This window comes from Paroedura picta, chromosome 10 (assembly GCF_049243985.1).
Source record: "Paroedura picta isolate Pp20150507F chromosome 10, Ppicta_v3.0, whole genome shotgun sequence".
NCBI lineage: Eukaryota > Metazoa > Chordata > Lepidosauria > Squamata > Gekkonidae > Paroedura > Paroedura picta.
The window spans coordinates 35,012,819-35,037,866 of record NC_135378.1 but is presented as its reverse complement, the minus strand read 5'-3'; the positions used below and the strand labels follow the sequence as shown (position 1 = coordinate 35,037,866).

The 25,048-nt window shown below is 41.5% G+C and overlaps 1 protein-coding gene across 19 annotated transcripts in view; it reads right to left on the bottom strand.

The window, feature by feature from the left end:
- Positions 1–23,528, bottom strand: part of LOC143819938 (uncharacterized) — a 226,884-nt gene extending 203,356 nt beyond the window's left edge. For 10 of the 19 annotated variants that reach the window (XR_013225170.1, XR_013225167.1, XR_013225166.1 and 7 more), the window contains exon 1: positions 16,910–17,078. Coding sequence is in view for 1 of the 19 variants with exons in the window: in XM_077302133.1 (XP_077158248.1) it covers positions 17,877–17,916 (40 nt within the window). In the remaining 18 variants the exon portion in view is untranslated. Of the gene's footprint in view, positions 1–6,793; positions 6,895–16,909; positions 17,079–17,876; positions 18,056–22,034; positions 22,190–23,499 lie in introns of those variants that run through there. The other 9 variants (XR_013225171.1, XR_013225173.1, XM_077302138.1 and 6 more) reach the window with 6 other exon arrangements.
- Positions 23,529–25,048: the final 1,520 nt, after the last annotated feature.

The following is a 25,048-nucleotide window of genomic DNA, read 5'->3' as shown; positions in this document are numbered from 1 at the left end:
GTTTAGTCTTTTGCAATATATTTTTATATCAGTTTGGGGAATTCTCATGCTCCTGCATTTCACACCTTCCCCCAAGCAAACCCCTAGGACCTTTTCGGGAGATTAGATATAAGAGAGAAAATCAAAGTTAATGTTTTTCTTAGTTTTTTTTAATACTAAGAATAAGCATTGTACAACATGGACCTAATAATACTACCCTGAAAATGGAAGACCTTTAACTATGTTTAATTCCAGTTAATTAGACTCTGAAACAGTCGAAATACACTCAATAATTTTGAATAGATTTTTTATTTTGTCCATGAATGGATGGAGGCTGAGGAGATATAAATACTATGTGGGAAGAAAAATCTATTCCTTCTTTAAGCTTTCGTTAATTGGGTTTCATGGATACAGAAGTTACAGCTATATCAGCCAGGAAGAACTACATCTGCAATTTAACTGGTTACCGAGAAATAAACTATGTATACTTCAGGACACCATCTAAATATTAACCTTGTTAAAATGTGCAATATCAGACAACTACAGCTGCTACCATTTGGAGGTATACAAAATTCCATCAAAAAGATATACTAGGCTTGTCAAGAGAGAGCCCCTCTTAGAGGGAAGTCATCACTTTTTAGTATGACTTGTCTGAGTCATCAGCCAGCCCAAGATTGATGGTTATTAGCCAAGGCCATCTCCCTGGCCTGTTAATTAGCTGACCATGCTCAGCTGTTAATCTGGTAAGGGAGAGGGGAGTATGCCTCTGTCCAGAGCATACCATGGAGACAGCACTGTGATTGGTTTGGAAAGGTCAGAAGGCATTTTCTTGCTTTCCTCAACATACCCCACCCATTGCTGCCTGAAGATACACATATCTTTAACTATAAGAACCAGCATCTCTGCAGTAGGAATTGCATACTTATTTAATTAGTTTAGCTTTGTCATTTTCTATGCATTTGACTGCTACTGAACCATATGCAATGTTTTAAAATATTTTCTTGAATCTCTTCAGTAAAGCCTTTTTTGTTTCATGTTGTGTGTTACTGGGGAGTCACTGAAACCAAACCCAGGTTAAACTTGGTTTATGTTACTGCACCAAGACAGAGTCAGCCTTGAGAAGACTTTCTCATGAAGGGAAACAACTGTGTAAGAAATATGGAATTTCATTGTAGCAAACTTGTACAACTTACGGCCCAGCAACAGATTAAAATGGTCACCAAAGGCTCCATTGCTAAATGAAACTGCATTATTCTACATCTGATGTTTGGTTTATTAGATTCAGTAATGGCTGCTCTGATTTGGCAGCTGCTGTCCAAGGTGTCAAGCAGAGGTCTCTCAGATGTTACCTCCTACTTTATTTCATTAACTGGAATATTAGCATCAGTTCTCAGGTCTGTTCATGGTTCCAGTCTACAGATTTAAGTATCCACAGATTTGGCCACATTGAGAATTAGACATATTGATAAGTGGGGGACCCACAAGGTCTTGCATCTCACTTCCCTTCTCTCAGTATTTCTTCTTTCCCTTTCCCAAGAGCCCTTATAGCCTCTTTCCCTTTTCTTCCTCCTCTCTGTAATTCCCATTAGGCAACTACATTTATGTGCCACTGTGTCTTCAGTCTTCCCTCACCAGCCCCAGCAGTCTCTCCTTGTATGGTTCCAGCAGATGAACTGCATTAAGCATAGTGTTGAACCTGCAAGGATATGTGAGGGGGATATTTTCATCTGTATCCCCATCCCCACACTATTTCTTCTTTCCTTCCTCCTAGTAATCCATATACTCTCATCTTTCCCTGCTTCCTTCTACCTACAAAACAACCAGCATTTTATCTACCCCCCAACTTCTGCTATATTTATTATGCATTTATTTCACTTATATTCCACCTTTTTCCAAAATGGAGACCAAAAAAAAAGCTTATAATATTTTCCTCTCCTCCATTTTATTCTCATATCACCCCAGGAAGGTTAGACTAAGAATGTTTAAAAGTCAACCAGTAAGCTTTCAAGACAGAGTGAGAATTTGAAACTGGGTCAACAGATCTAGTCTCAGACTCTGCCATTACACCACATTGATTTCCATGCTGTTACTGCTACTGAACAGTATTAAGAAGCTAGGCACTGGTGAGTCATGAAAGTCATGTTGTAGCAAGTAACACTTGATGATTGCTACCAGACCTGGCCATAAGAAGTCCTCCTCAAACCAAAGCAGCTCCAAAAAAGGCTCCCTCTCCCTGACTGTTAGTGACATAACCCAAAACTGGAAGGCTGGCAATACTGTGTGGTTGCCTAGATATGTCCATTGAGAGCACTCATTTCTTAAAACTATAGATACTGCTGTTTCTATTATTTTTGGGAAGTGGTAGCAAGCCCCAAATTCATTTTTTTTTAGATTTCAGATTTTTCTTTAAATCTGTGGCTTGTCTTGAGTCCTAATCCTGCAGGTCCCAAGAAATGATCTGGCTCAGTAGCTGGAGATGGACTGTCAGGCTGGTGCGTCATCATAGCTCAGCAACTCCTCACAATCTTGCTATCTCTTCCACTTCCACAAAATGAAGGTAGAATCCATGGAACTAGTGGTTTGGAATCTAGCCCTGCCAGGCAAGGAGATTACTGCCCTGGTGTCTGGCACACTGGGATCATCATTTGCCATGAAGCCTCAAGGGGTAGGTGCTTCCGTTTAGATCATGATGGAATCCATAGGAGTCATTTCTGAAGAGGGCTCACCCAGAGTGACCCTCAGATCAACCTCTGAGAAATCTGTTCCTAAATCAGAGTCCAACCAAGACGAATCATGACACATTCATAAAAGTCCTATCATCTTCCTTTTAAAACTCAATCAATCTTCTGACTCCAGCTTTATTGATAGCAAACTATTATGAAACACCTATCCTATAGTCAGGCTTCAATTCACAAAGTATGTATGTCCTAAAAAGCAATTTACAACCATAACTGAAGAATATACTTTATATATTATATCATGTTCCACCATTAAAGAATGGCCACAACAATAGTGGGGCCGTCAACTGATGACACAGAGGGTGTCCCCTCAAAGAAGGAGCCGTTATTTGGCCTAGCTGGAGCATGCCAGGCTTGGCGCACTCAGTGGCCGGCATGAAAGGTGGCTCACAGGCACCTATTTAAGGCACCATGTGGAAGTAACCCGTCCTCTCTGCCAACTTTGCCTCCTGAATAGCTTCCCTCCCACCAACCCACCCAGTGTTTTTTTATTATTATTATTACGTCTAGGTTACAAATATTTGCTGTCTACATATTGTCATAGCAGTGGTATGAGGCACCTGGAGGAGCCTGTTGGCAGGGAACCCAGTTTGTGCACTGGGCTCCCTAAGGTTGGGGGTCTCAATAAGAGGCTGGCTGGGAATTGGTGTAGCCTACCGGTCTGGGAGGGCAGGGGCTCACAGCCAGGTGACTGGAGTAGCCAGTTGAGGTGAGTGCCCATTGGACCCCATACAGGTCTCTTTTCTGGTAATGGAATCCAGATGGCAAGGGACCTGCTCTCCTAGCTGTGAATGATGGGGTCCTGGGGCACCAATGGACCCTGGGTATGGAGCAGCTGGACAACTGTGGAGATCAGGCTCCCTCCCCTGTGTGCCATGACAACCCTCCAGCTGGAGGGCACAATAATACATCTGTGGCCAAATTTAATGCCCAAACTGGTGTGTCACATCTGATTGTGGACAGAATGCAATCCTGCCAGTCAAGTGATGTAGTGTTTCAATGCTAAAGATATTGGTGAGCTGAGCCATGTAGTTCTTTATCTAAATCTTTCTTGTACCCATATAGCCTGTTAAATAATTGTAATTCTTGATTTTTCTCTCTCTCAGTGTTAGGTAGAGACAAAAAGAACTAGGCAGTGATAGAATTGCTGTAGTGTTTGTGGAGTAAATTTCAAAAAAGTGGATCAGAAACTATGTTTAGATGGAAATGTTAAGCTAGAACTGATACCTAGATTGAAAATAAATTATACCTTGTGGTATAGTTTTTAGGTAAAGTATATAATAGATTTCTGGCTTTGGTGGGGTGCTATTTTGTGGTTGAATGCTCCTCTTACAATATGTTCAGCAATCATAGGCTTACATAGCATAAATAGAAAATCCAAATGTAGTTGCTTCCTTATAGTCAGGATATAGGAGAACAGGATTTTCACCAGGGCAGGCTTCTGAAAACCATGACTATCTCAAATGAATGGGGGGAAATGGGGGATAAATAAGCACTTTTACTTATGCAGGGGCTGAAAATCCACTTCACTAACTTAGTAAAAAGGAACTTGGAAGAAAGAATGTGGGACATTCACCTACAATCCAGAGAGGTCTGTTTCACTGTTAGGAAGCCAGGGAGGCAGGAGAACAGAATGTGACCATTGTGGGAGAAGATAGCATTCCAAACGCAGTAGGCAGTATCAAGTCTGTCATCTTCTAAGTTCCATGGGAACTTGTAGAGATGGAAATATGCACATCAAAATAAATCAAAATATGACTATGCCTTTGATTTAAGGCAGTGCCATTTTGAAAAGAAACATCTGACAAAAGTAGCACTTCTGTAAAAATAAATCAATGGTAATTAACATCCTTAAAGATACTGAAGATTATATATGCAGTTGAGGACTATTCCAATATGCATTAATTCATACAGTAGTTATACTGTAAAATTACATTTCAGAAAATTGGTTCACAATCCATAGTCTTCTAATCATTTAAAACGTTTTTTGGGGGGAGCAAAGCCTTTTATATTCTTCCTCTAAAGCAGTGGTCCCCAACCTTTTTATCACCGGGGACCACTCAATGCCGGGGACCACTCAACGCCTTTTACTGAGGCCCGGTGGTGGGGGTAGTTTACTCCTCTACTCTCAACCACTGGCACTCTCTGATCACTATGGTAATGTTTAAACATCCCTTCAAAATAAGATACAGGTACGCCACAACAATGAAATGTGTTGTAAAGGGCTGGGTGGGATGAAGTAAAGGGACTTGGGGGGGGGGGGAGGCGTCCTTCGGGGCCCACCTCCAATTAGTCGAAGGACCACATGTGGTCCGCGGCCCACAGGTTGGGGATCGCTACTCTAAAGAACCAGCAATCAGTAGAAGGAGAACAATTCCCGATGGTTATAGGCAGGTTTTAACTGGACCATTAACATTTTCCATATATACATATTACTGGCTACACAAATCAGCAAAAAAGATTTATTCCAAATTGAAGTCCAAAATTAATTGTTCTTAAAAATTTCACAGTAATCACAGCTAGTCACCATCACCTAATTCTTTCTCTCTGTTTCAGTAGAACAGACCACAACCATGGTGGCTGCTTTGACTGTCCCTAGAAGTCAGCCAAGGAAACTATTAGGCAATATTACATCTTTATATTCTGGTTCCTCTAAGACAGCCATCCTTAGGAAGATCAATACCTTCTGCATATGTCTTAGTTTACATATTGCCTTCAAAATCTGAACTGTGTTGAGTGGAGTTTCCATAATGTCCCAGCAGTGGTTAATCCATGTATTGATGCCACCACAAAACACATGGAAGAAGAGACCTTGCTCCCTAACCTATTCATTAAGGATTGATGGCTATGGTGTTGCTACTGATTGAACTGTTCTTGGCAATATAAAATTCATTGCCAATAACATGTGTAGCCATAGCTTCACAGAAAATAAGAATGTTCTAAGTCAAAGCTGCTGAACATTATTGAACCTGCGTGTATAACATTGTTAAGGGGTAAAAGACAACACCACAAAATGGCTACAATGGGACATAGGATAGCCACAAACTGATTACTATGGTTAAAAACATTTGCAGATTTCAAGTCAATTATCTTCTGATGATAGAAACAAATATTTCTGAATGAGTGCTCCCAAAGGTGATGTTCCTTGAGGCCTTCTGAAATGTCTACACTTCTAATAAGGAAAGCCAGGGTTGGTTCTTTGCTTTGGGGAAGAGGCTCTTGAGAAAGAAGCAAGTATGACCCAGGAGGTTCATAAGCAGACACCATATTGCTTGTAGACCACTTAAAATCACTGTAAGTAGTAACAATGCTGCAATCCTTTGTCTCATGAACTGCCAGTGGTGGTAACTTAAACCCAGGAAGGGAGATTCCAGTTAGTTAAGTGCCTTGTACAGCATAAACAGAGATGTCTCTTTTATGGTTTGTTCTTTGTCTTGGTCAAGTTTGCTATAACTAAGATATGGGCTCACTTTTATATAAGTGGCAAAAATATGATAGTGGCTATTCAAGGAGGTCCTTTATATGTATTCATTCATAGAGATCATGTAGAGATTGATAAATATTTATTGTATATGGCCAAAGACATATGAGCAACATTTACCTGGTAAAATACAGAAATAAAACAGTATTTATCTGTTAATACATATGAACAGTAAAAATAAAATAATGTATCACTATAAGATAATTAAAATTAATATATCAAGATAGGGGCTCTTATAAAAGTATAGCTTGAATCTTCCTGGCAGCTAGAACAAAAAGTTCCACCTTGTATGAAACATAAGAATCAATATCTGATACGAGATAGATAGGTTTATCTGAATCAGAAATGTGAGCTGGGTATTATCTTGGTGAGGAATTTGCCCCTAGGTTCTGAATACAAGGGGCAGGCTAAGACATAGTGGGGAAGGTATTCCAGAGCTAAATTCTCACATATACAATGGTGTTGAGCCATGGGTGTTTGGAAATACTGCCCAGAAAGCAGTATTTACAAAGATGTTAGTGCCATTCTGAGATTGTGCGCGAATATATTTACAAAATAAAGTGCCCTAGAATGATCTATTAAAATTATTTTGTACCACGGGGCTGATTTTGATTGCAGGAGACCACGTAGAGAGATTCCCTCTTAGGCCAATGTTTAGCATGTCTCTGGCAGGAGAAGTCAGTTTGAATGCTGGTGTGCAATGTTGTCCAAGCAGAAGTGTTCTCAGTGCTGTGCAATATTAAAATTCGAACAACGTGTGCCCATGAAAACATAAATAAAATGAGAAGTCAAATGAAAGCAATGATCAAGCTTTGTGGACCTCATAAAAATGTTCTGTTCATGTTAATTTTGCACCTCATTTAGCAGGAACAATGATGGTTGCATTTTATGGGGGGGAGCAGACAAAACAGTGGAAAACAGCAAGAAAAATATGGAAATGATAGCAACGGAAAGACACACCTTTGCAAAGAAGGGAGACAAATGAAGAGTGAGAGTAGGAGAGCAATTATCCACAGCAGGTCTAAAACTTAAAAAAAAGTTTTGATTGCTGTTCTAAACTACCCAAGTGAAGATGAAAATGAGCCAATTGACAGTAACAAGAAAATAGAAGAAAATAATTGTTGAGGTTAACCATAATGGCATGCTTCACATCCAGGAAGGTAAAATGAGCCTCTTCAGACCAAAAAGGTGATGTGATAATTGCTTTAAAAAAAACCCAAACCTATCTATAACAGGTGTGTAAACAATTTAAAACACAATTATGAAAAGGAGTAAGCAAGCAACTCACAATGGGTTACTTCTGGTATTCTCACATTTTAAGCAAATTGTGAGGCACTGGGGGGGGGTGCAAATTGTGACTGATTTTGTACTCTTCAAAACAAACTAAGCTGCAAAAGCAAGGGTAGATTTATCGACACTCATACTGCGCAAAGATGCTCTTAAAAACACACACACACACAGTCAGGATGGGAGGCAATAGAAAATAACGAAGAGACTCCTGAATGTGAAGGATCCCCTTCCCCCAGTATGGCAGACTGCTGCGTGCTACCTTAAATGCATCAGTCAAAAGGATCTTATAAACGATACTAAAAAGCCACATCTGCTGGCATTAGGGCTATTTTGTTGCTATAATTACTTTCTGCTGACTTTAGATTTGCAAAGATTTACACCATGTGTATTCACTGCCCGCTTCCAGGTAGGAAGGCTGCTGTGAAGAGCACAAATGGCTAGTCCAGCTGAAAAATAAATCCAAGCAATTTTTTTCCCCTGCATGTTTAGTGGCACCAGCATTTCCCCCCACTTGGTTGTAACTTGGAGTTCGCTGAGCCTGCAGAACTAGACTACACAGAAAAGGGAAAATGCTATCTGTTTGTTTTGCAGAATAATCCAAATCATTATTGCAAAGCTGAGCCTACAGGAAAAACCCTCACCAAAAACAGGGCCTTAGATGAAATGTAAAGACCTGTTTTTTTGAGCTTACAAGCAACAACATGGACATCCGTGCATCCCCTTCAGGTATATGCCATGCCATCTCAATTGTTTTAAGTGCACTCAGAAATTTTCAGAACTATAGCACTCCCATCCTCCCCAGTGCTCAAGAAGTGAATCCGTTAAATGCCCTTTCTCCGATTGTTCTCTGTTCTTCAGATGTTCATTAAAAATGGCAGACTGCTTGTTTCCACCATTGTAATGCTTCATATGATCTTGTTCTATAATGCCGGACCAGGAAGTGCACTTCCCCTCACTGGATGGGGTGCAGATTGAGGCTGTGCCCAAGCCAGGGATTTGGGGGTTATCTTCAATGCCTCCTTGTCAATGGAGGCACAGAGGCCCCTTTTCCACTTATGGCAAGGTAGGTTACTAGCGTTCTACCTATGCTCAGAGCACCTGATCACAGTCCATGCAGCTGCCACTTCCAGGCTAGACTATTATCACTCATTCTATGAGGGCCTTCTCTTGTCCTTGATCTGGAAGTTACAGTTAGTGCAACATTCAGCTGCTATACTCCTCAAAAAGTAATTTTGGAGGGCCCATATCCAACCAGTGCTGAGGCAGCTGCATTGGTTGCCGATTGTATTCTGGATCAAGCTCAATGTTTTGGTGCTGACCTTTAAGACCATCTATGGTCTGGGTCCCACATGTCTGAGGGGCCTTATGGCCTGCACAGGGCTCTTTGCTCTCTGAGTTTGAATCTGGAGAAGGGCCTTCTTGGTCCTGGCCCCAACCTGGTGGAAAAGCCAACAGCCTTGATGGAGCTATCACAGTTCTATAGAGCCTGCAAGATGGAGCTCTTCTACCAGGTGTTTGGGTGAGGCCAGGTTGTGTAAGATTTTGGGTCCCTCCTCAGAATGCCCTAGAACAGGAAGAGCTGAATGTGTGACCCTCCCAAGGTTTGTGGACAGTATAGGGTGGGGGCTATTCTGGACTGGTAAATTGGGAGGGGTTGCAGAAGGGGGGGTTATGCTGCTAAGGGATTGTACCATTGTTTTATCTATTGTTTTATTGGGTTTTTACAGTAAAACGCCACAAGCCTGGCTAGGAGTGGTGATGGATGGATGACAGAAGATTAATAGATAGATGATTGAAAGATGATAGATGGATAGATGACAGACAGAGACCCGGGGGGGGGGGGATATTAACTTTGGCATTTCAGTATACAGACTAACAGTAACAAAAGTAATCAACAAATTCCTGAAAACTGCTTTCTGGAATAACGGATAGATAATAGTTCTCAGCACAAAAGAAGATGATCTGAGTTTAGAAACCGTAATGTAAGGGGTGTTTTAGGATTTTTTATCATATTTTATCATTGCTGTGAACCGCCCAGAGACTTTTTGTAGAGCAGCAGTATAAAACTTTAAAAAAGAAAGAAAGAAGCTTCTCGGCAAGCTTCTCTTCCCTCCCCTCCCGAAATAAGAAGCTTGCCGGGCCGTGAACTAATCAGCCACTTTGGTGGCCGATTTGCTCGTGGCCTGGCGAGCTTCTCGCTTCGGGGGGGAGGGAAGAAGGAGCCGCAGCCCGGCGGGTTGGGGACCACTGGCATAGTGCACACAAAGAAGAAAACTCTTGCTGCAGGTGTGGGGCTTATGCTGTCAACATGTCACTTGAAAATTGGGGGTTCAGCATAAACCTCATAAGCAAGATATTGATGAAAATAGAATTTCACAACTTGAGGGGAAACTGGAAGGGGGTTGGGCACCCAGTCTGCTACAAGTCTGCACCCAGTCTGCTATAATTTGCATTTTGGCATAAAAATGGATTTTCTTGCCTGTGGCCAAGTCAGCTGGGCTGGCTTTAAAGGAGTGAATTTCAAGGAGCTGTCAGGAAATTATCTCATGATAAACTAATGGCAGACCTGGTGTGAAACTTATTTACAATCCAATTTGCATTTTTTTTAAATAGGCTTTTACTGGGATGCTTGGCAGCTCTTATGGGTTTATCATAGCCATATTACTCGGGAAATAATGAAGTTCCAAGGATAGAAATAATGCTGCATTTATATTACAGCTTAATGTCTTGTTGCTATAAGTAGTTAAAAGCTTTAAATAACTGAAGGGAACTGACATCTCGAGAAGGAAGGAGAAAGTGGTGGTGGCATGGCGAGACAGCATTTTAAAGCTCAAAACATTTTAAAGCCTGTTAAAGCTCCTAAGAGTGAGAAATGCAAGCAAATGTTACCCTCACATAGTAATGACTGTCAGTCTCTGTCTGTACCTAAAAATCCAGATGTTTACATCTCAGTGTATTCACACATGGGGCTTAAGTTGACTTGTGCCCAGAAAGAAGAGTTGGTTTTTATACCCCCCCTCTTTTCACTACCCCAAAGAGTCTTGAAGCAGCTTACAATTGCCTTCCCTACCTCTCCCACAACAGATCCTGTGAGATAGGTGGGACTGAGGGAGCTCTGTCAGAACTGCTGTGTGAGAACAGCTTTCACAGGACTGTGACTAGCTCAAGGTCACCCAGCAACTGCACGTAGAGGATTAGAGGCCATCGCTCTTAACCACTACACCACAATATCACTTCTGCCTTTGTTTCCATGGCTTCATAAATCTCGAATGGAATACTGAAAATCTGAACAGAATGAAATGAGCATCACTCATAATAATTATAATAACATCACTTCTGGTGTCAATGAAAATGATGCCATTTTATTGCCATCAACAAAATGTTGATGGGCCGAGCTCTGTAGTTAAACATTGCCATTGGTGCATCACCACTGAGGAGACCCCCAGCAGTTAGCCTCCCTGCTGTGTCCTGCCTCATTCTGGCAACCTTAATGGTACAACATGTTCCGTGCCAGAAAGGAAGACAAGAGGCTAAAGGAAAAGAATAAGATGGCAACTCAAGTGCTTATTAGTGCATGTTGAGGGCAGAGATATAGTTTCCCAGACAGGGGACAAAACACTCAGACAGCAAATAATCCAAGGTGTGTAGTAATGTTACAAGATTCCTGTGACACTGCTGCACACACACACGCACACACACAGTCAGAGACAGAGAGACAGAGACAGAGAGACTTAAATTGTTGTACAAACTTGAATGGTTTGGAGAAGCCAAAAAAATACCCTTTGTGGGACAGATTGTCTATCCAGTTATAGGAGAGAAACAATATATTATTTTCTATCTTAACAGGGCGGGTGCCAATTAGGCTTGGAGTTTTGTCGCTTCATTGGCCAGGAGGCAAGAGTTGACTCCAGGCCCTGGAACATTTTCCAAATGAGACAAGAGAAGGAGAGTCTAATTGCGGTGGAGATGTGGTTGGAGATAGTCCTAGTTAGGTAGGAGATTCAGCAGTCCAAATGAGATCACTCTGGACAGAGAAACATTTAATGGACTGGCCCAATGCATATATAGCTCTTTCTACAAATAAGTGCCAGTGTAGCAGGACTGAATTAAACATTCTCTGATTAATTTTTGTCAGGTTCTGATTAAATGCTCTGATTGCTAGGAAAGCTTGATTTTTCTCTTGAGATACTTTTGTCCCAAAAGAGCATGAGAGAATTAAGGTTCAGTCTCACTCCTCCTGCTAATCTGGGGTCTTTTGTGATGGTAATGACAGAAACTCTGCTTCTGGAGCTCTTGATTAGCAGGCAGAAGCTGATTCACATCCTGAAGATGGAGGGTGCAAGTATGGAGAAGAAAATAGATGCGTCAAGACAACGTTATTTTCAAGATACTCAAGAATATGATTGTGGTGCTGAAATGGACCAGCAGGTACAGCCTGTAGAGCTGGAACTGAGCTTCTTAGAAGTACAGTTTGAAGTTGAGCTGAGGTTGCTATCTTTAAACCCCCCCCCCCCCCGCGGCTCCTGATTGGGCCCCCCGAGTGTCCATCCAAGGCCAAGCGGCCAATGGGGAGCTGCGCGAAACACGGCTCCCCATTGGCCGCTTGCCCGAGCCTCGTTTGCCCTGGCTGGGGAGTCACCGGACAGACAGAAAACGCTGCCTGCCCGGTGAGTCCTCCAGCCGCCCTCCTCCCACTAGGGAAAGGAGCAGGGACGCCGCGTCGAAGATGCGGCGTCCCTGCTCCTTTCCCACTGCTGCCATTTTACGGCTTCTGCCAGACCCGGGCGCTCCTTCGCTGCCGCCGGCCCTCCCCAGCCAGGCCGCTCCAGCGGTCGGGAGAAGCCTCCAAAGGACCTCCCGGTGTGTGGGGGAGTCTGCGCCGCCTTCTCCCGGCCGCTGGAGCAGCCTGGCCACTTCAAAGACGCGGCCAGCCCTCTCCAGCAGCCAGGAGAAGCCTCCGGAAGACCTGCTGGTGGTGGGGGGGGCTGCGTAGCCTTCTCCCGCCCGCCCTAGCGCCGATTTTATTCCCCTTTAAAATGGGCTTTATTCCTAGTAATAATAACATAATTCACAGTGATGGTGACTTGCCTTTGCCAGAGATTATATACTTTTCATTACCACAAGACTGTAGAAATAATAGCTGAAAGAGGATTATTTCTATTTTACATAATGTTACATAATTTCCCTACTCTTGGAGAATTGTTACATATTGAATATTTTATTTAGAGCATATGTTAATTTGTTTTTAACTTGCATCTGGCTTTTGTATGGAAGAATTTTTAACCACTTTCTTTGCTTGCTGTATAGTTTTATAAACCTCTGAGGTTCTGGGATTTTTCAGGACATAGTTACAAGGGGTGTGTATCACAAATAGGGTCAACTGACTTATATTATGGCTTCCACCGAGGATTCCATGGTGAAGTGATGTTTTTCTCTTGACAGAAGAGTAATGCAATCTAATCTGGGAGCTGTTTTATTTTTATTTCCCTAGATTGAGGGGAAAGCGATGAGATAGTCCACACATTCTTAATGTTGAACTCTCTGCAGAGATTTTTCACTGAATTGCTCAGAGCTAAGAGTCCAGAGATCGTTGTTATCTTGATTGGGATCTTATCTGCATTTTACAACCTCATTTCCCAATCAAGTGATGAATAATTAAGCTAATTGACTAAATGAGATTTGATCTTTGATGGGAACAAGATTCTTTTGGTTTATGACCATAATAAGGATCTGAATGAGATTCCTTTGGTAAGAAGTGTTTTTTCTTTGAACTATAAATTTAACAACAGGTTTTGGTTTTAACCTTCAGGGCTCTGTGCTCTGCAGGTGAGAAACTACTGGTCATTCCTGGCCCTAGGGAAACATGCCTAGCCTCAACCAGGGGCCAGGGCCTTTTTGGTCCTGGCACCAACCTGGTGTAATGAGCTCCTTGTTGAGCTGTGGGCCCTGAGGGACCTTTCGGCATTCTGCAGGGCCTGCAAAACAGAGCTCTTCTGCCAGGTTTAAGGCTGAGGCTGGGGTCGGCGAGGTACATCTCCTGCTCCCCGCAGGCTTTTGAACATCGTTGACCTCCTCCTTCTCCGCCCCTCTTAGTAATGGGGGTAGGAAGGGGATTTTCTGTTTTCGCCATGTTGTGATGGATTTTAAGTCTTTTAATGGGAATTTTAATGGGGTTTTAAGACATTGTGATCCACCATGAGCTGCTTAGGGAGTGGTGGGAAATAAACTGAAAAATAAAATAAATAAATAAATAAATAAATAAATAAATAAATAAATAAATAAATAAATAAATAAATAATATTAGCACCACCAAGTGTAAATGCTCTTTAGTAGTGACCCAAAGAATAGAAGGGTATTTAGCATTATATAATAAAAGCCACTCCATCAATTAATTCAAAGCATTCTGTCACATGCATCTTTAAAACAACATGTCTAAATTACATTCAGTTTTTTACTTTAATTTTACAAGTAGTTTTTAAAAATATATTATTACAGAAAGCAATTGGATTGTAAGGTATTCAGCTTGAAAATCCAATCTGGCTCTCTTTGTAATAAATGTTTCTGAATGTTTAACATTTCTAAACCATGTGGTTGTATCTGCTCAATGGCCATAAATTTCAACTGATCACAACTGATCAACTGATTGAGAGGGGCCTCAATGACAGAATGTTAGAATCATAGAATCATAGAGTGGGAAGGGGCCACACAGGCCATATAGTCCAACCCCCTACTCAACGCAGGATCAGCCCTAAGCATCCTAAAGCATCCAAGAGATATGTTCGTATCCTAAGATTTATATTGATATGTCCACATGTGCTTTGAAGATGCGAATATGAGAACATGTGTCAAGATTAAAACATTCCATCATATATACATTCTCCACTGAGCAATAGCCTTTTCTAGTCTAGGTTTATAATGACAAGTTAAATCCATTTTTAATTCATACTGAAATGTACACCTTCAATAGTGTTAAGCTGGGTAGTGTCCAAAAAATCAAAAGACAAAAAGCTATCTGATGCAACCATTACAGTCCAATTAGAATGTGCTATATAACACGCTCAAAGGGTACTAGATATTGGGCAAGCAAAAACCCCAGATGGGATATGGTCAAGTTGACAAAGTTCAAGGGCTACTTGCAAGGACTTTCATGCAAAAGCTCTCACGTGAGTGGAAAATTTTCTATGGGATCCAACTCAGTGGCTTGGATCCTAAACCTTGCTACAGCTTCTGCTGCAGAGTGCTAGGAGCTTCCACTCATGTGTAATCAGTGAACCAGACAACACCAGGGGAAACTGCTATAGGCAAATTATGCAGGGAGGCAAATGGACACAAGACTTAGAATCCAAGCCAATAAATAAGTATTTCACTTACAAAAAAGGAATGATTCCTCTATCTTATTACCATCTTTTTTTCTTTCTTTCTGGAGAAGCAGATTTTCTTCTTTCTCAAACTGTGCATTTCTCTCAGTTTAACAGACATACCTCTAAAGTTGACAGCAACATTTCCAAGACTTCAATTATTAAAAATGTAGAAAGTATTTTTCATCATGTATCCTTTGCCTTGGGTAACATATGACAATATACCCACATGCGTATATTGTTATCTAAGAAAAAAAATGATTCAACATCATTTCTTAGATAAACAGCATAGACACAGACGGTATTTCTACATTTACTTTCTGATAAGCTTCATTTGATAACTAATCTACTTTTGCAAAACCTATTTTTAATGGCTTCCATTTATAACTGTTGCAGCTAAGTCATTACATGGGCCTATGTATTCACAGTTTTGGTTCTGAAGCATTTGACTATTTAATCCTGGCTTTCATATCATACAATTTACTAATGTACTAACAAAGCCTTGTCCGATTTACAATCTCCAGATAGCAAAATGGCAACTATTTGAAAATAGATAATAAAAATGACATTATCATTATGACTAAATTGGCCCATTAAAAAGAATTAGGGCTGCATTGTACAAAAAAATAAAATTATGAATAAAATTCACATTCCCTATCAACCATTTTGTTTCCTTGTATTTGCCCAATGGAAGAACATCATCTGCCAGGTTCAGATGAATTTTTAAGCCAGTGGGCTGTAGTGGTTAAGAGCAGCAGCCTCTAAGCTGGAGAACTGATTTGATTCCCCACTCCTCCTTCACGTGCAGCCAGCTGGGAGACCTTAGGCCAGTCACAATTCTCTCAGAATTCTCACAGCCCCACCTACCTCACAGGGTGTCTTTTGTGGGAAGAGGAAGGGTAGGCAATTGTTAGCTGCTTTGAGACTCCTTCAGGTAGCAAAAAGGGGGATACAAACCCCAAGATCTTCTTTGGTAAACCTGAAGAGATTGTATAAAATTTGGACTATGATTCCAAAAGCAAATTAATGGTTTCTGGCTCATAAAAATCCTGCAAGGTACAAATATTTTATAATTAAGTAGTCCCTTTATGTAAAAAGTGGAGAGAACTGTAAACATAAAAAGATGAGAAGTTTCTCAATTCATGGCTAAAAGGAACCATGGAGCTGCCCATTGGATTCCCCCTAGGTAGTATCCATTTAGCACTAATTCTGTATGACATGGGGAAGGGAAGAATAAAAAGACCCAACTTCTTTCAGCAAATATTTACAAGTGGGCTTAAAGCAAGTCCTACATTGCTCAGGGTTGAGCCATAATGGATTTGTCCAAATGCTGGTGGGCCACAGACTTCCCAAGTTGGGTATTCAGCACTAAATGGAAGGGATTGTTTACTGCATGAAGATCAGCCATCTATACTCATGCAAGTGACTTCCATGTACATGTCATATTGGGCCACCATTGTTAATCTTCCTTTGAATCTCCACTGGGCAGCTTCTATCCAGGGATCAAATGTCAGTTTATTAAGTTGCACAAAAATTGCTCTAAATGAGATTGACATCCTGACTATAAAATATACATTCAGTAAGGACGTCCAAAATTTTCATAGCTAATTTTTATTTTCTTAAACTGTGTATTAAACCATGATCATACTTATTATGACACATTTGACTGCTGTGAACAAAGCAGCAGCCTGTGTGGAACCAATCAAAGAAACAAAGGTTCACAGGTCAAAATTATAATAAATTGAAGTCTGTATACTATTCAACTGATAGCCAAGTTCAGCTAGGCACCTGAGGCAAGAGGCAATGTGTAGTGAGAAATATCATCCAGGGGTCAAATCATACGTATTTAGCAGTCCACGTATCAAAACCAGTAGGGAGAATGAAAAGAGCACAAGCCAGATCATAGATCAGAAGGTCAAACACAATAAGGTCTAGAACAAGACAAGGAACAACAATAGACACACAAAGGTTGTGGACAAATTGTTTCCATGCTGTTTTGCCATTTCCTAGCTGCTTCTGGCAGGAAAACCCTGATGAATTATTCAGGGACAGGTGCAACTCACCAATAGCTGAGCAGCCTACATGGCCCTGATCCTGTGTTCACTCAAGTCCACAGATAGAGGTGCTGCATTGCCAGCTGTGTACTATAGTGCTGGTCTGCTCTTCTCTCTAGATCTGGTGAGTCCAGGCATGAGGCTGGTGGCTGCAAGGCTGCTGCTTCAAATCCCAGACAGCAGGTCCTTCTGCAGGAACTGAGAACTGGGTGGTGGCTTCCTTTGTCTCCTCCTCCTCCATGGGGGCATCAGCAGCCAGACCCACAACACCTGGCAGTCTTTGAGAGCCTTTCCTTACAACAGTGAGGAATCACAACTACAAACTTCATACTCTGTTCATCATCACAGTGTATATAATATCTGCTCACTTCCTTAGTTCCATACCAGTAAACATGTTGAATATTGAATATTGAAGGCAGACAAATAAATGTATTGTGACCCAATTTTACTCTCAAACATGAATCGCATTAGCTGCATAACATTTGCATTAAAACTTTGAATGCCAAGTCACAGCTGGGAGACATATTGAACTTCTGTGGAGCTGCATGAATGAATCTTTCAAGGACAGGGTAAAAGCTGGAATGGCCAGGAACACACCGAAATAGGCATTAATTGAACAAGAGTACCACAAAAACAGTGGGATGCATTACAGACACTTGGGAACAATATTTTAGAAATGAAAAGGCAGAAAACCCACATATTTATTAACCCCCTACCAGGCCAAGAGGCTTCCTAAGCGCCCAGGAACAGGCCGGAATGGGCATTAAACAAACAATAGTCCTACAAAAAAACAGTGGGATGAATGACAGACACTTGAGAACAATGTTTTAGAAATGAACAAGTGGAACTTTCACCCCTTTATCTACCCCTTCCAGGCCAAAACGTCTCTCAAACACACCAGAACAGGCATTAAGCAAGCAAGAGTACCAGACACTCAAGGACAATATTTTTGAAATGAAATATGGAACTCCCATACCTTTATTAACCTTTTCCAGGCCAAAATGCCTCTGGAACATCCTGGAACAGGCATTAAACAAATAATAGTACCTCAAAAAGTAGTGGGATGTATTTAAGGCAGGCCAGAATAATATTTTGGAACTCCAAATGCAGAAATATTGTGCATGTTAACTTGTTCAGAGATAAAATACCTCTGGAACACCCCAAAACAGGCTGGAATGAGCACTAAATAAACCATAGTACCTCTAAAAGCAAGAGCCTCTTGTGGTGCAGAGTGGTAAGGCAGCAGATATGCAGTCTGAAAGCTCTGCCCATAAGGCTGGGAGTTCAATCCCAGCAGCCGGCTCAAGGTTGATTCTGCCTTCCATCCTTCTGAGGTCAGTAAAATGAGTACCCAGCTTGCTGGGGAGCGGGGGGGGGGGGGGGAACGGTAATGATTGGGGAAGGCACTGGCAAACCACCCCGTATTGAGTCTGCCATGAAAATGCTGGAGGGTGTCACCCCAAGGGTCAGACATGATCCAGTGCTTGCACAGGGGATACCTTTACCTTTACCTCTAAAAACAGTGGAATGCATTCAAGGCAATCCGGAATAATATTTTGGGAATCAAAGCACAGAAATATTGTGCACAGATAGATTACCTTTTCAGGCCAAAATGCCTCCAGAACGGAGAGAAGGGGAAGAAGCATTCCACGGTTAACTGGCTGCATTCAAAACTGAGCAGTTTCTAGAGGTGTGGGTGTGATTTTTTAATTCTTTAATAATTTAATTATTTTAATAAACCTTAACATTCTGTTTTGATTTTCTCTTTGGATTCTTCTGAGCCAACATTCCAACTAACACGACTGTGAGAATATGCTCCCCACCTTACTATGGGAAAACCAATTTATAGTATTTCCACATGGTTTTGCTTTGTTGAATGTTGATCTAAATTGCGGGGGGGGGGGGGGGGGGCAAGATTACTTTGCAAAGAAAAATCTCCAGTCTTAATCTGCTCAATATTGCTTCTTAGTGATATAGATTTCTCTTTGCAATGGTTTTGGATTAGAGACTTGTTAAAGAAGATCTAAAACTTTTGAGTATAGCCCTCTGTCTTGGCAGCTGTTAAAGATGATCTGATGATTCATTGGTTTGACAGCTGTCAAAGATGATCTAATGTCAATTGGTTTCACAGCTTGTTTGCAGTCAAAGCTCAGGTAATTGGCTTCAGCTGTTTACAGTTAACTCTTACTCCAGTCAGCTGGGGACCATTAGCATAGATGTATGTTACTATGGTACTAAGAAAGTTGCCCAACTCTGGGTGCTTATGAATAATACAAACACTAAGCTGGCTGCTTATGCCTTAAATTTATTCTATCTGTTCATTTTCACACAATGTCAGAACAAGATCCAGTATACCCCATTTCCAAATACAGATGTCTTCATCAATGGCTATTAATAAGCAAAGCAAGCTCTCTTCACATACAATACCACTCCACCTTTTCTGTTTCTTTTGAACAACTCATTTCCATCCATTACTGCATTCCAGTCATGGGAATCATTCCACCAAGTTTCTGTAATGCCTACTGAATCATATCTCTCTGTCTGCATAAGAAGCTGGAGCATTGGTAAACATGCACTTGAAGCCTCTTACCCTTGGTTCTATTTGACCCATCCTTCCCAGGCAGGCCATTGGTATTTACTCTCCTACATTAGAATCCATACATGGGACATCTCCTTCCCATTGTGGCTACAGTTTAAAGCTTTCCTGATGAATCTCACTTAAATTATTTCATTTTTTTCTTGCTACAGGATGCCTATACTTTCTATGCTGTGATAGTCCACTCTTGATCATAAACTGAAACTCATAATCTCATCCAAAAGTGCCTTCTACCTCTCTCATAGAATCATAGAGTTGGAAGGGGCCATAAAGGCCATCTAGTCCAATCCCCTGCTCAACGCAGGATCAGCCCTAAGCATCCTAAAGCATCCAAGAAAAGTGTGTACCCAACCTTTGCTTGAAGACTGCCAGTGAGGGGGAGCTCACCACCTCCTTAGGCAGCCTATTCTACTGCTGAACTACTCTGACTGTGAAAATGTTTTTTCCTGATATCTAGCCTATATCGTTGTACTTGTAGTTTAAACCCATTACTGCGTGTCCTTTCCTCTGCAGCCAATGGGAACAGCATCCTGCCCTCCTCCAAATGACAACCTTTCAAATACTTAAAGAGGGCTATCATGTTCCCTCTCAACCTTCTTTTCTCCAGGCTGAACATTCCCAAGACCCTCAACCTATCTTCATAGGGCTTGGTCCCTTGGCCCCAGATCATCCTCGTTGCTCTCCTCTGTATCCTTTCAATTTTAACTATGTCCTTCTTGAAGTGAGGCCTACAGTATTCCAGGTGTGGTCTGGCCAGTGCTGTATACAATGGAACTATGACATCTTGTGATTTTGATGTGATGCCCCTGTTGATACAGCCCAAAATGGCATTTGCCTTTTTTACTGCTGCCTGCTCATGTTTAGTTTACAATCCACAAGTACCCCAAGGTCTCATTCACACACAGTGTTACCTAGAAGCGTATCCCCCATCCAGTAGGTATGCTTTTCATTTTTCTGACCCAGATGCAGAACTTTACACTTGCCTTGCAGGGGGATATTGACCGCCTAATGAGGACACTGACAACCATAATTTTGGCATAAAATATTTGGCCACAGCCTTTATTCAACATTGAGCGTGGCAAGCATGGGAAGAGAATCATGCCATCTTGTGGTTACCCTACCACAAGGAAGCCCACCACAGCCTGCCCCTCAACGGGTTGCCTTGGCTATCCAGCCCCAAAACCTGGACATAATGGCAGGCTGAAACAGGGGGGGAGGCACCATGGAGTGACCCCTCTGGGCACCAGCCTCTGTTGGGTTCTCCTGCCCCCGGAAATGCTAGCCTTCAATCAGTCTCTGCATCCACACAGCCCTTTAAAGGGCCCCCCAAATCTAGGGGAAAACAGCGCACAAGCTTGGCCTCCCCAAAATTGATCCTTCCCATGCTCCACTTCCGCCACTGAGCCCGAATAGGTATATACCTCTTTGAGCTCCCGCCACCGCTCAATTTTGCAGCCAATTCAAAATAACATGTTGGATCCCATGGAGCCAGATGTCCATGCACCACTCCAACAAGTGCACCCCAAGTGCATCCCATCACTCTTATAAAGGGCCCAGAACTGCAAATGCCATACCATGGGGCCCCCAATGAGTAATACACATCCCAATACAGCTAGATACCCAGGCTTTAGCTCCACCTGAGCTCACAGAACTCTGGGCGACAGGTGAAAGGGTCACTCGCCACCAGGGACCATTCCTTGGTGATTGTCCACTGTGCCCAGTGAGGCTTCTTGTGAGACATAGCTTTTAGCAACATGGCATCCTAGCCACTCAGCCCAGACCATAACTGTCCCTTGAGGTTACCTAACTATCTGACAATCCAGATTGCAGTCCTTCAATTTATCCATCAGAACATCATGGGGAACCTTATCAAAAGCTTTACTAAAATCCAAGTAAATGACCAAATTTCCATGATCCAGCAAACCTGTCACTTGGTCAAAAAAGGAAACACGGTTGGTCTGACAGGACCTGTTGGAGACAAACCCATGCTGACTTCCCTGGATCACCAAATTGTCCTCCAGATGTTTGTAGATCGCTGCCTTTAATATCTGCTCCATATTCTTACTCTTACATTTACTTTTGATGACAGACTGAACCTTACCACTTCTATACTCACAAGACCCACACATATACGTCACTACTTCACCTTCATGTACATTAATATGGTTTTCTAAAGCCCTAAACTTGCCGAAACATCCTTCACCTATCAGGCACGTTGCAGGATACCCTACTACCCATCCATCATCACAGCTATCCTTTGTTAATTCCCCCCCCCCCATTCCACACTATTTCTTCATCTCAACCACCTTGGTTGATTCAATCTCCCTTTCTGTTCCAACAACCTTTTCCAACTTAACAACCCTTTGCACCCTCATCTCAACAATCTGCTCAGTTGCCTTATCCATGTTCAACCTCATCTCAATGAATCCCATATTTGATTTTTGTCATTTTCAGATTCAGTGTTTATCAGGACCTCTCTTGATTCATTGGACATCTCAACAATTCCACTAAGCACCTGAATTCCAACTGAATTTTTACCTTATAGGATCACCAGAAGTCAGCTGCAACTTGACAGCACCTTACACACATATATCTGAATTTTACTGATTCAAAGACAGCATGTAGCATTCCAAAAGGAAATCCAGCCACTATAATCAAAATTACATTTAGACCATGATCTTTTTTATCCCAGTTAACTGCTACGGAATTAAGTAGTTGATGTGCATTGTTGAAGTGGCACATGGAAAAGTTACCGCAAAGCATTAGCTATTCTAGGCACAGGTGTTGTGTGCTGTATTTATGACAAAGCAGGAGGAATAAAAATTAAAGGAACAGTGTCACTTTAAATTCTTTAAGCTTGCCTTCCTACAGTAGTTGGTATATTAAATCATTCTTTTATGTGGATTCAATCACAGAGGTGCTCTTTACACACTCAATATCACTTAAGCTCCTGCATTCTTTTTGCTAACAAAAGATTCATTGAGCCAGGAAATACTCTTGTCAGTTGGATTAGATGAACAGAGAAAGAGCATGAGAATTATACAGTGAATATCATTCCTGCATCCTGAGATATTCACTAGGCATGTTCAGGCATTTGCCCCATTATAGTTCTTTGACTGCCCATCTCTTGGGATGTGTTTTCTGGGGCTTAGATGATGATGTATAGGCTCTTTTCACATCCTGGCTACTAGCAGATGTTGTGTTGCAGAGGGTCAGTTCACGCATTCTTATTATTCCAGTCTTGGGGAGAGTGTTATAGTTTTGCTTTTGCACTTAGAATTCTTCAGTCAAAAATGCTCTTTTTCTCTGCATTGATTATGTCACAAAACAGAACTGATTTTTTTTTAGCTGCTGACATTTCTATTATTTTGATGTTGTTTACTGAGACAGATTTTATTCAATTTTATTCATTTTCATCTATTCATTTCTTTAAAATATTTATGAATCACAATGCCTTACATAGCAGATTCCAAGCAATTTACAAAAGGATTCTTAAACATATGTATGATAATACAAATAATAAGTGGGGACCCACAAGAGACTGCATCCTACCCCCCACCTCTGCTTCCATCCCCCTTCTCCTTAAATCATTCTCACTTTCTCACTTTCTCCCCTCCTCTGACAATTTTAACAATCTCTTTTTCTCTGTCAATCCCCTCTATTTCCCCTCCTCCATTTCTCTGACAATTTAACCTTCTCCCTTTCTCTAGTGATATCCCCTCCCATCTTTACTTTGACCTCTTCGGTTGCAGGCTGATGGATTAGAAAGTGGAAAGGGAGGTTAAAAGGATAGCTGAACCCACAACTATAGGGAAGTATGAGTGGGAGAGGAATCTTGCTGTCATCCCCATCACTGGCTCTCCCTGAAATCTGACGGATTAGAAGTGCAGAACTGAACCAGCAGCTACGGGGACAGGGATGAGAAGTAGTCTCCTCTCCCACTCTTCTGTAGTTACTGACCTTCATTTTTCCCCCCCTATCCCCAACAACAGCAGGGGCTCACCAGCATATTCCTCTCCCCCAACAAGCAATGATGGCAAGAGCTCTCTCAGGTGCCTGCCCACTTCTTCTACTCCTACAGTGGCAGCAGCAGGGCCTTCTGGGGCCATTATATCAGTGACAGGTCAATGGAAGCTGCAGCAATGGCAGCTGCAGGAGGTCATGTCACCCTGCCCTCCCCTTCCAAAATGGCCAATGATGAGCCTGGAGGGGGTGGGAAGGGATAGAGCCCCAGGTGAGCATGTGTAAAGCTATGCTTCTCAACCATATTCACCTTGATCATGCCACTTCCGGGCTTTCTCAAAGCCTGAAGAATGTTTCTCAATCATAAAAAAGTTGAGAAAGGTGGGTATATAGACCCTCAAGTTAGTCCCAGAAGAAGCTGGTCTCTGATTAAATCCTCCATCAGAAGTGGCTCAATAAATTGTCATGCATTGTTAAATCCTCAACTAAAGCTTTCTATTTATTGTTCCACTGGTGTTGACAAAGGAATTTTAGTTCAGAATGATTGCACTTCAGAGCTTTCTTTCATATTAACTTTTCTCCAAACGTTTAAAAGGCTGGGGGGAAAAGAATGATTGTGATACAATTCGAATGCTTCTCTTCTTTAACAATGCATTTTAATCTTTCCTAGAGGAGTACATCTCCCCTAATATGGCTTGAGGAAGAAGCCAGTAGCCTTTATTTTTTCTCTTCTCCCTTTTGCAAAAAAAGTAGATAAGCACTAAGTTTGATTGGACTTCTTTTTTCCCCCCTTGAAGTTCACACAATAGCATAATATACCCAATCACCACGTCACTTCAGCAACCTTCCATTTGTAGGTTATTCATAGTGATTGCTCTTTTCAGTGTGGATTCATCACCAAACTGCCACTGGAAGCCATTTTGTGTCCTGGAGAAATGAACCTTGAGTATAGTTTTTAGTAGAAGGCTGCTGTAATTACCAGACCACCTTGCAGTCAGAAAAATTGCAAATGTTTCATTGTCAAGTAAATCACTGGACATCAGGGGAAATAGTTCAAAACAGCACTTCTAGTGGAAGGGCTGCATTTAAAGAACACCAGGTTTTTGTTTTCCTTTGAAATAGCCAGTTTTGCTGGGAAATGCTTTTGGGAAGAAATTTCAGGGGCTACTTGCGTTGAACAGTTGCATTATCCCTTTAAATTGTTTTTATGAAAGTTGTGATATCAAGTCATTTTTGAGTAGATGCGTATCATTTATTTGGATTCTGGATGCACTGTATAGACTTTCAAAAAATTCTATTGCATGGGATAGCAATATTGTTTGTAATGTGTATCAAATGTGCTTTGATTTCAAGTATTATACAGTATTCAGAATATTTAATTGATTTGATTATCTACAGAATAATCAGCAAAATTAAAGTTTTAAAAATTGAGGTTTTAAAGTTTTTTATAGCTGAAATAGTCCTTTTAATAATAATAATATGTTTAGCTTCAGTTTTTTAGAGTTTGTGAAGAGATAAAATGAACCTGCTGATATTTAGAGGCACTTAATGTTTTAGCAGTTTATTAAAGGGTGTGGATAATATCTTTA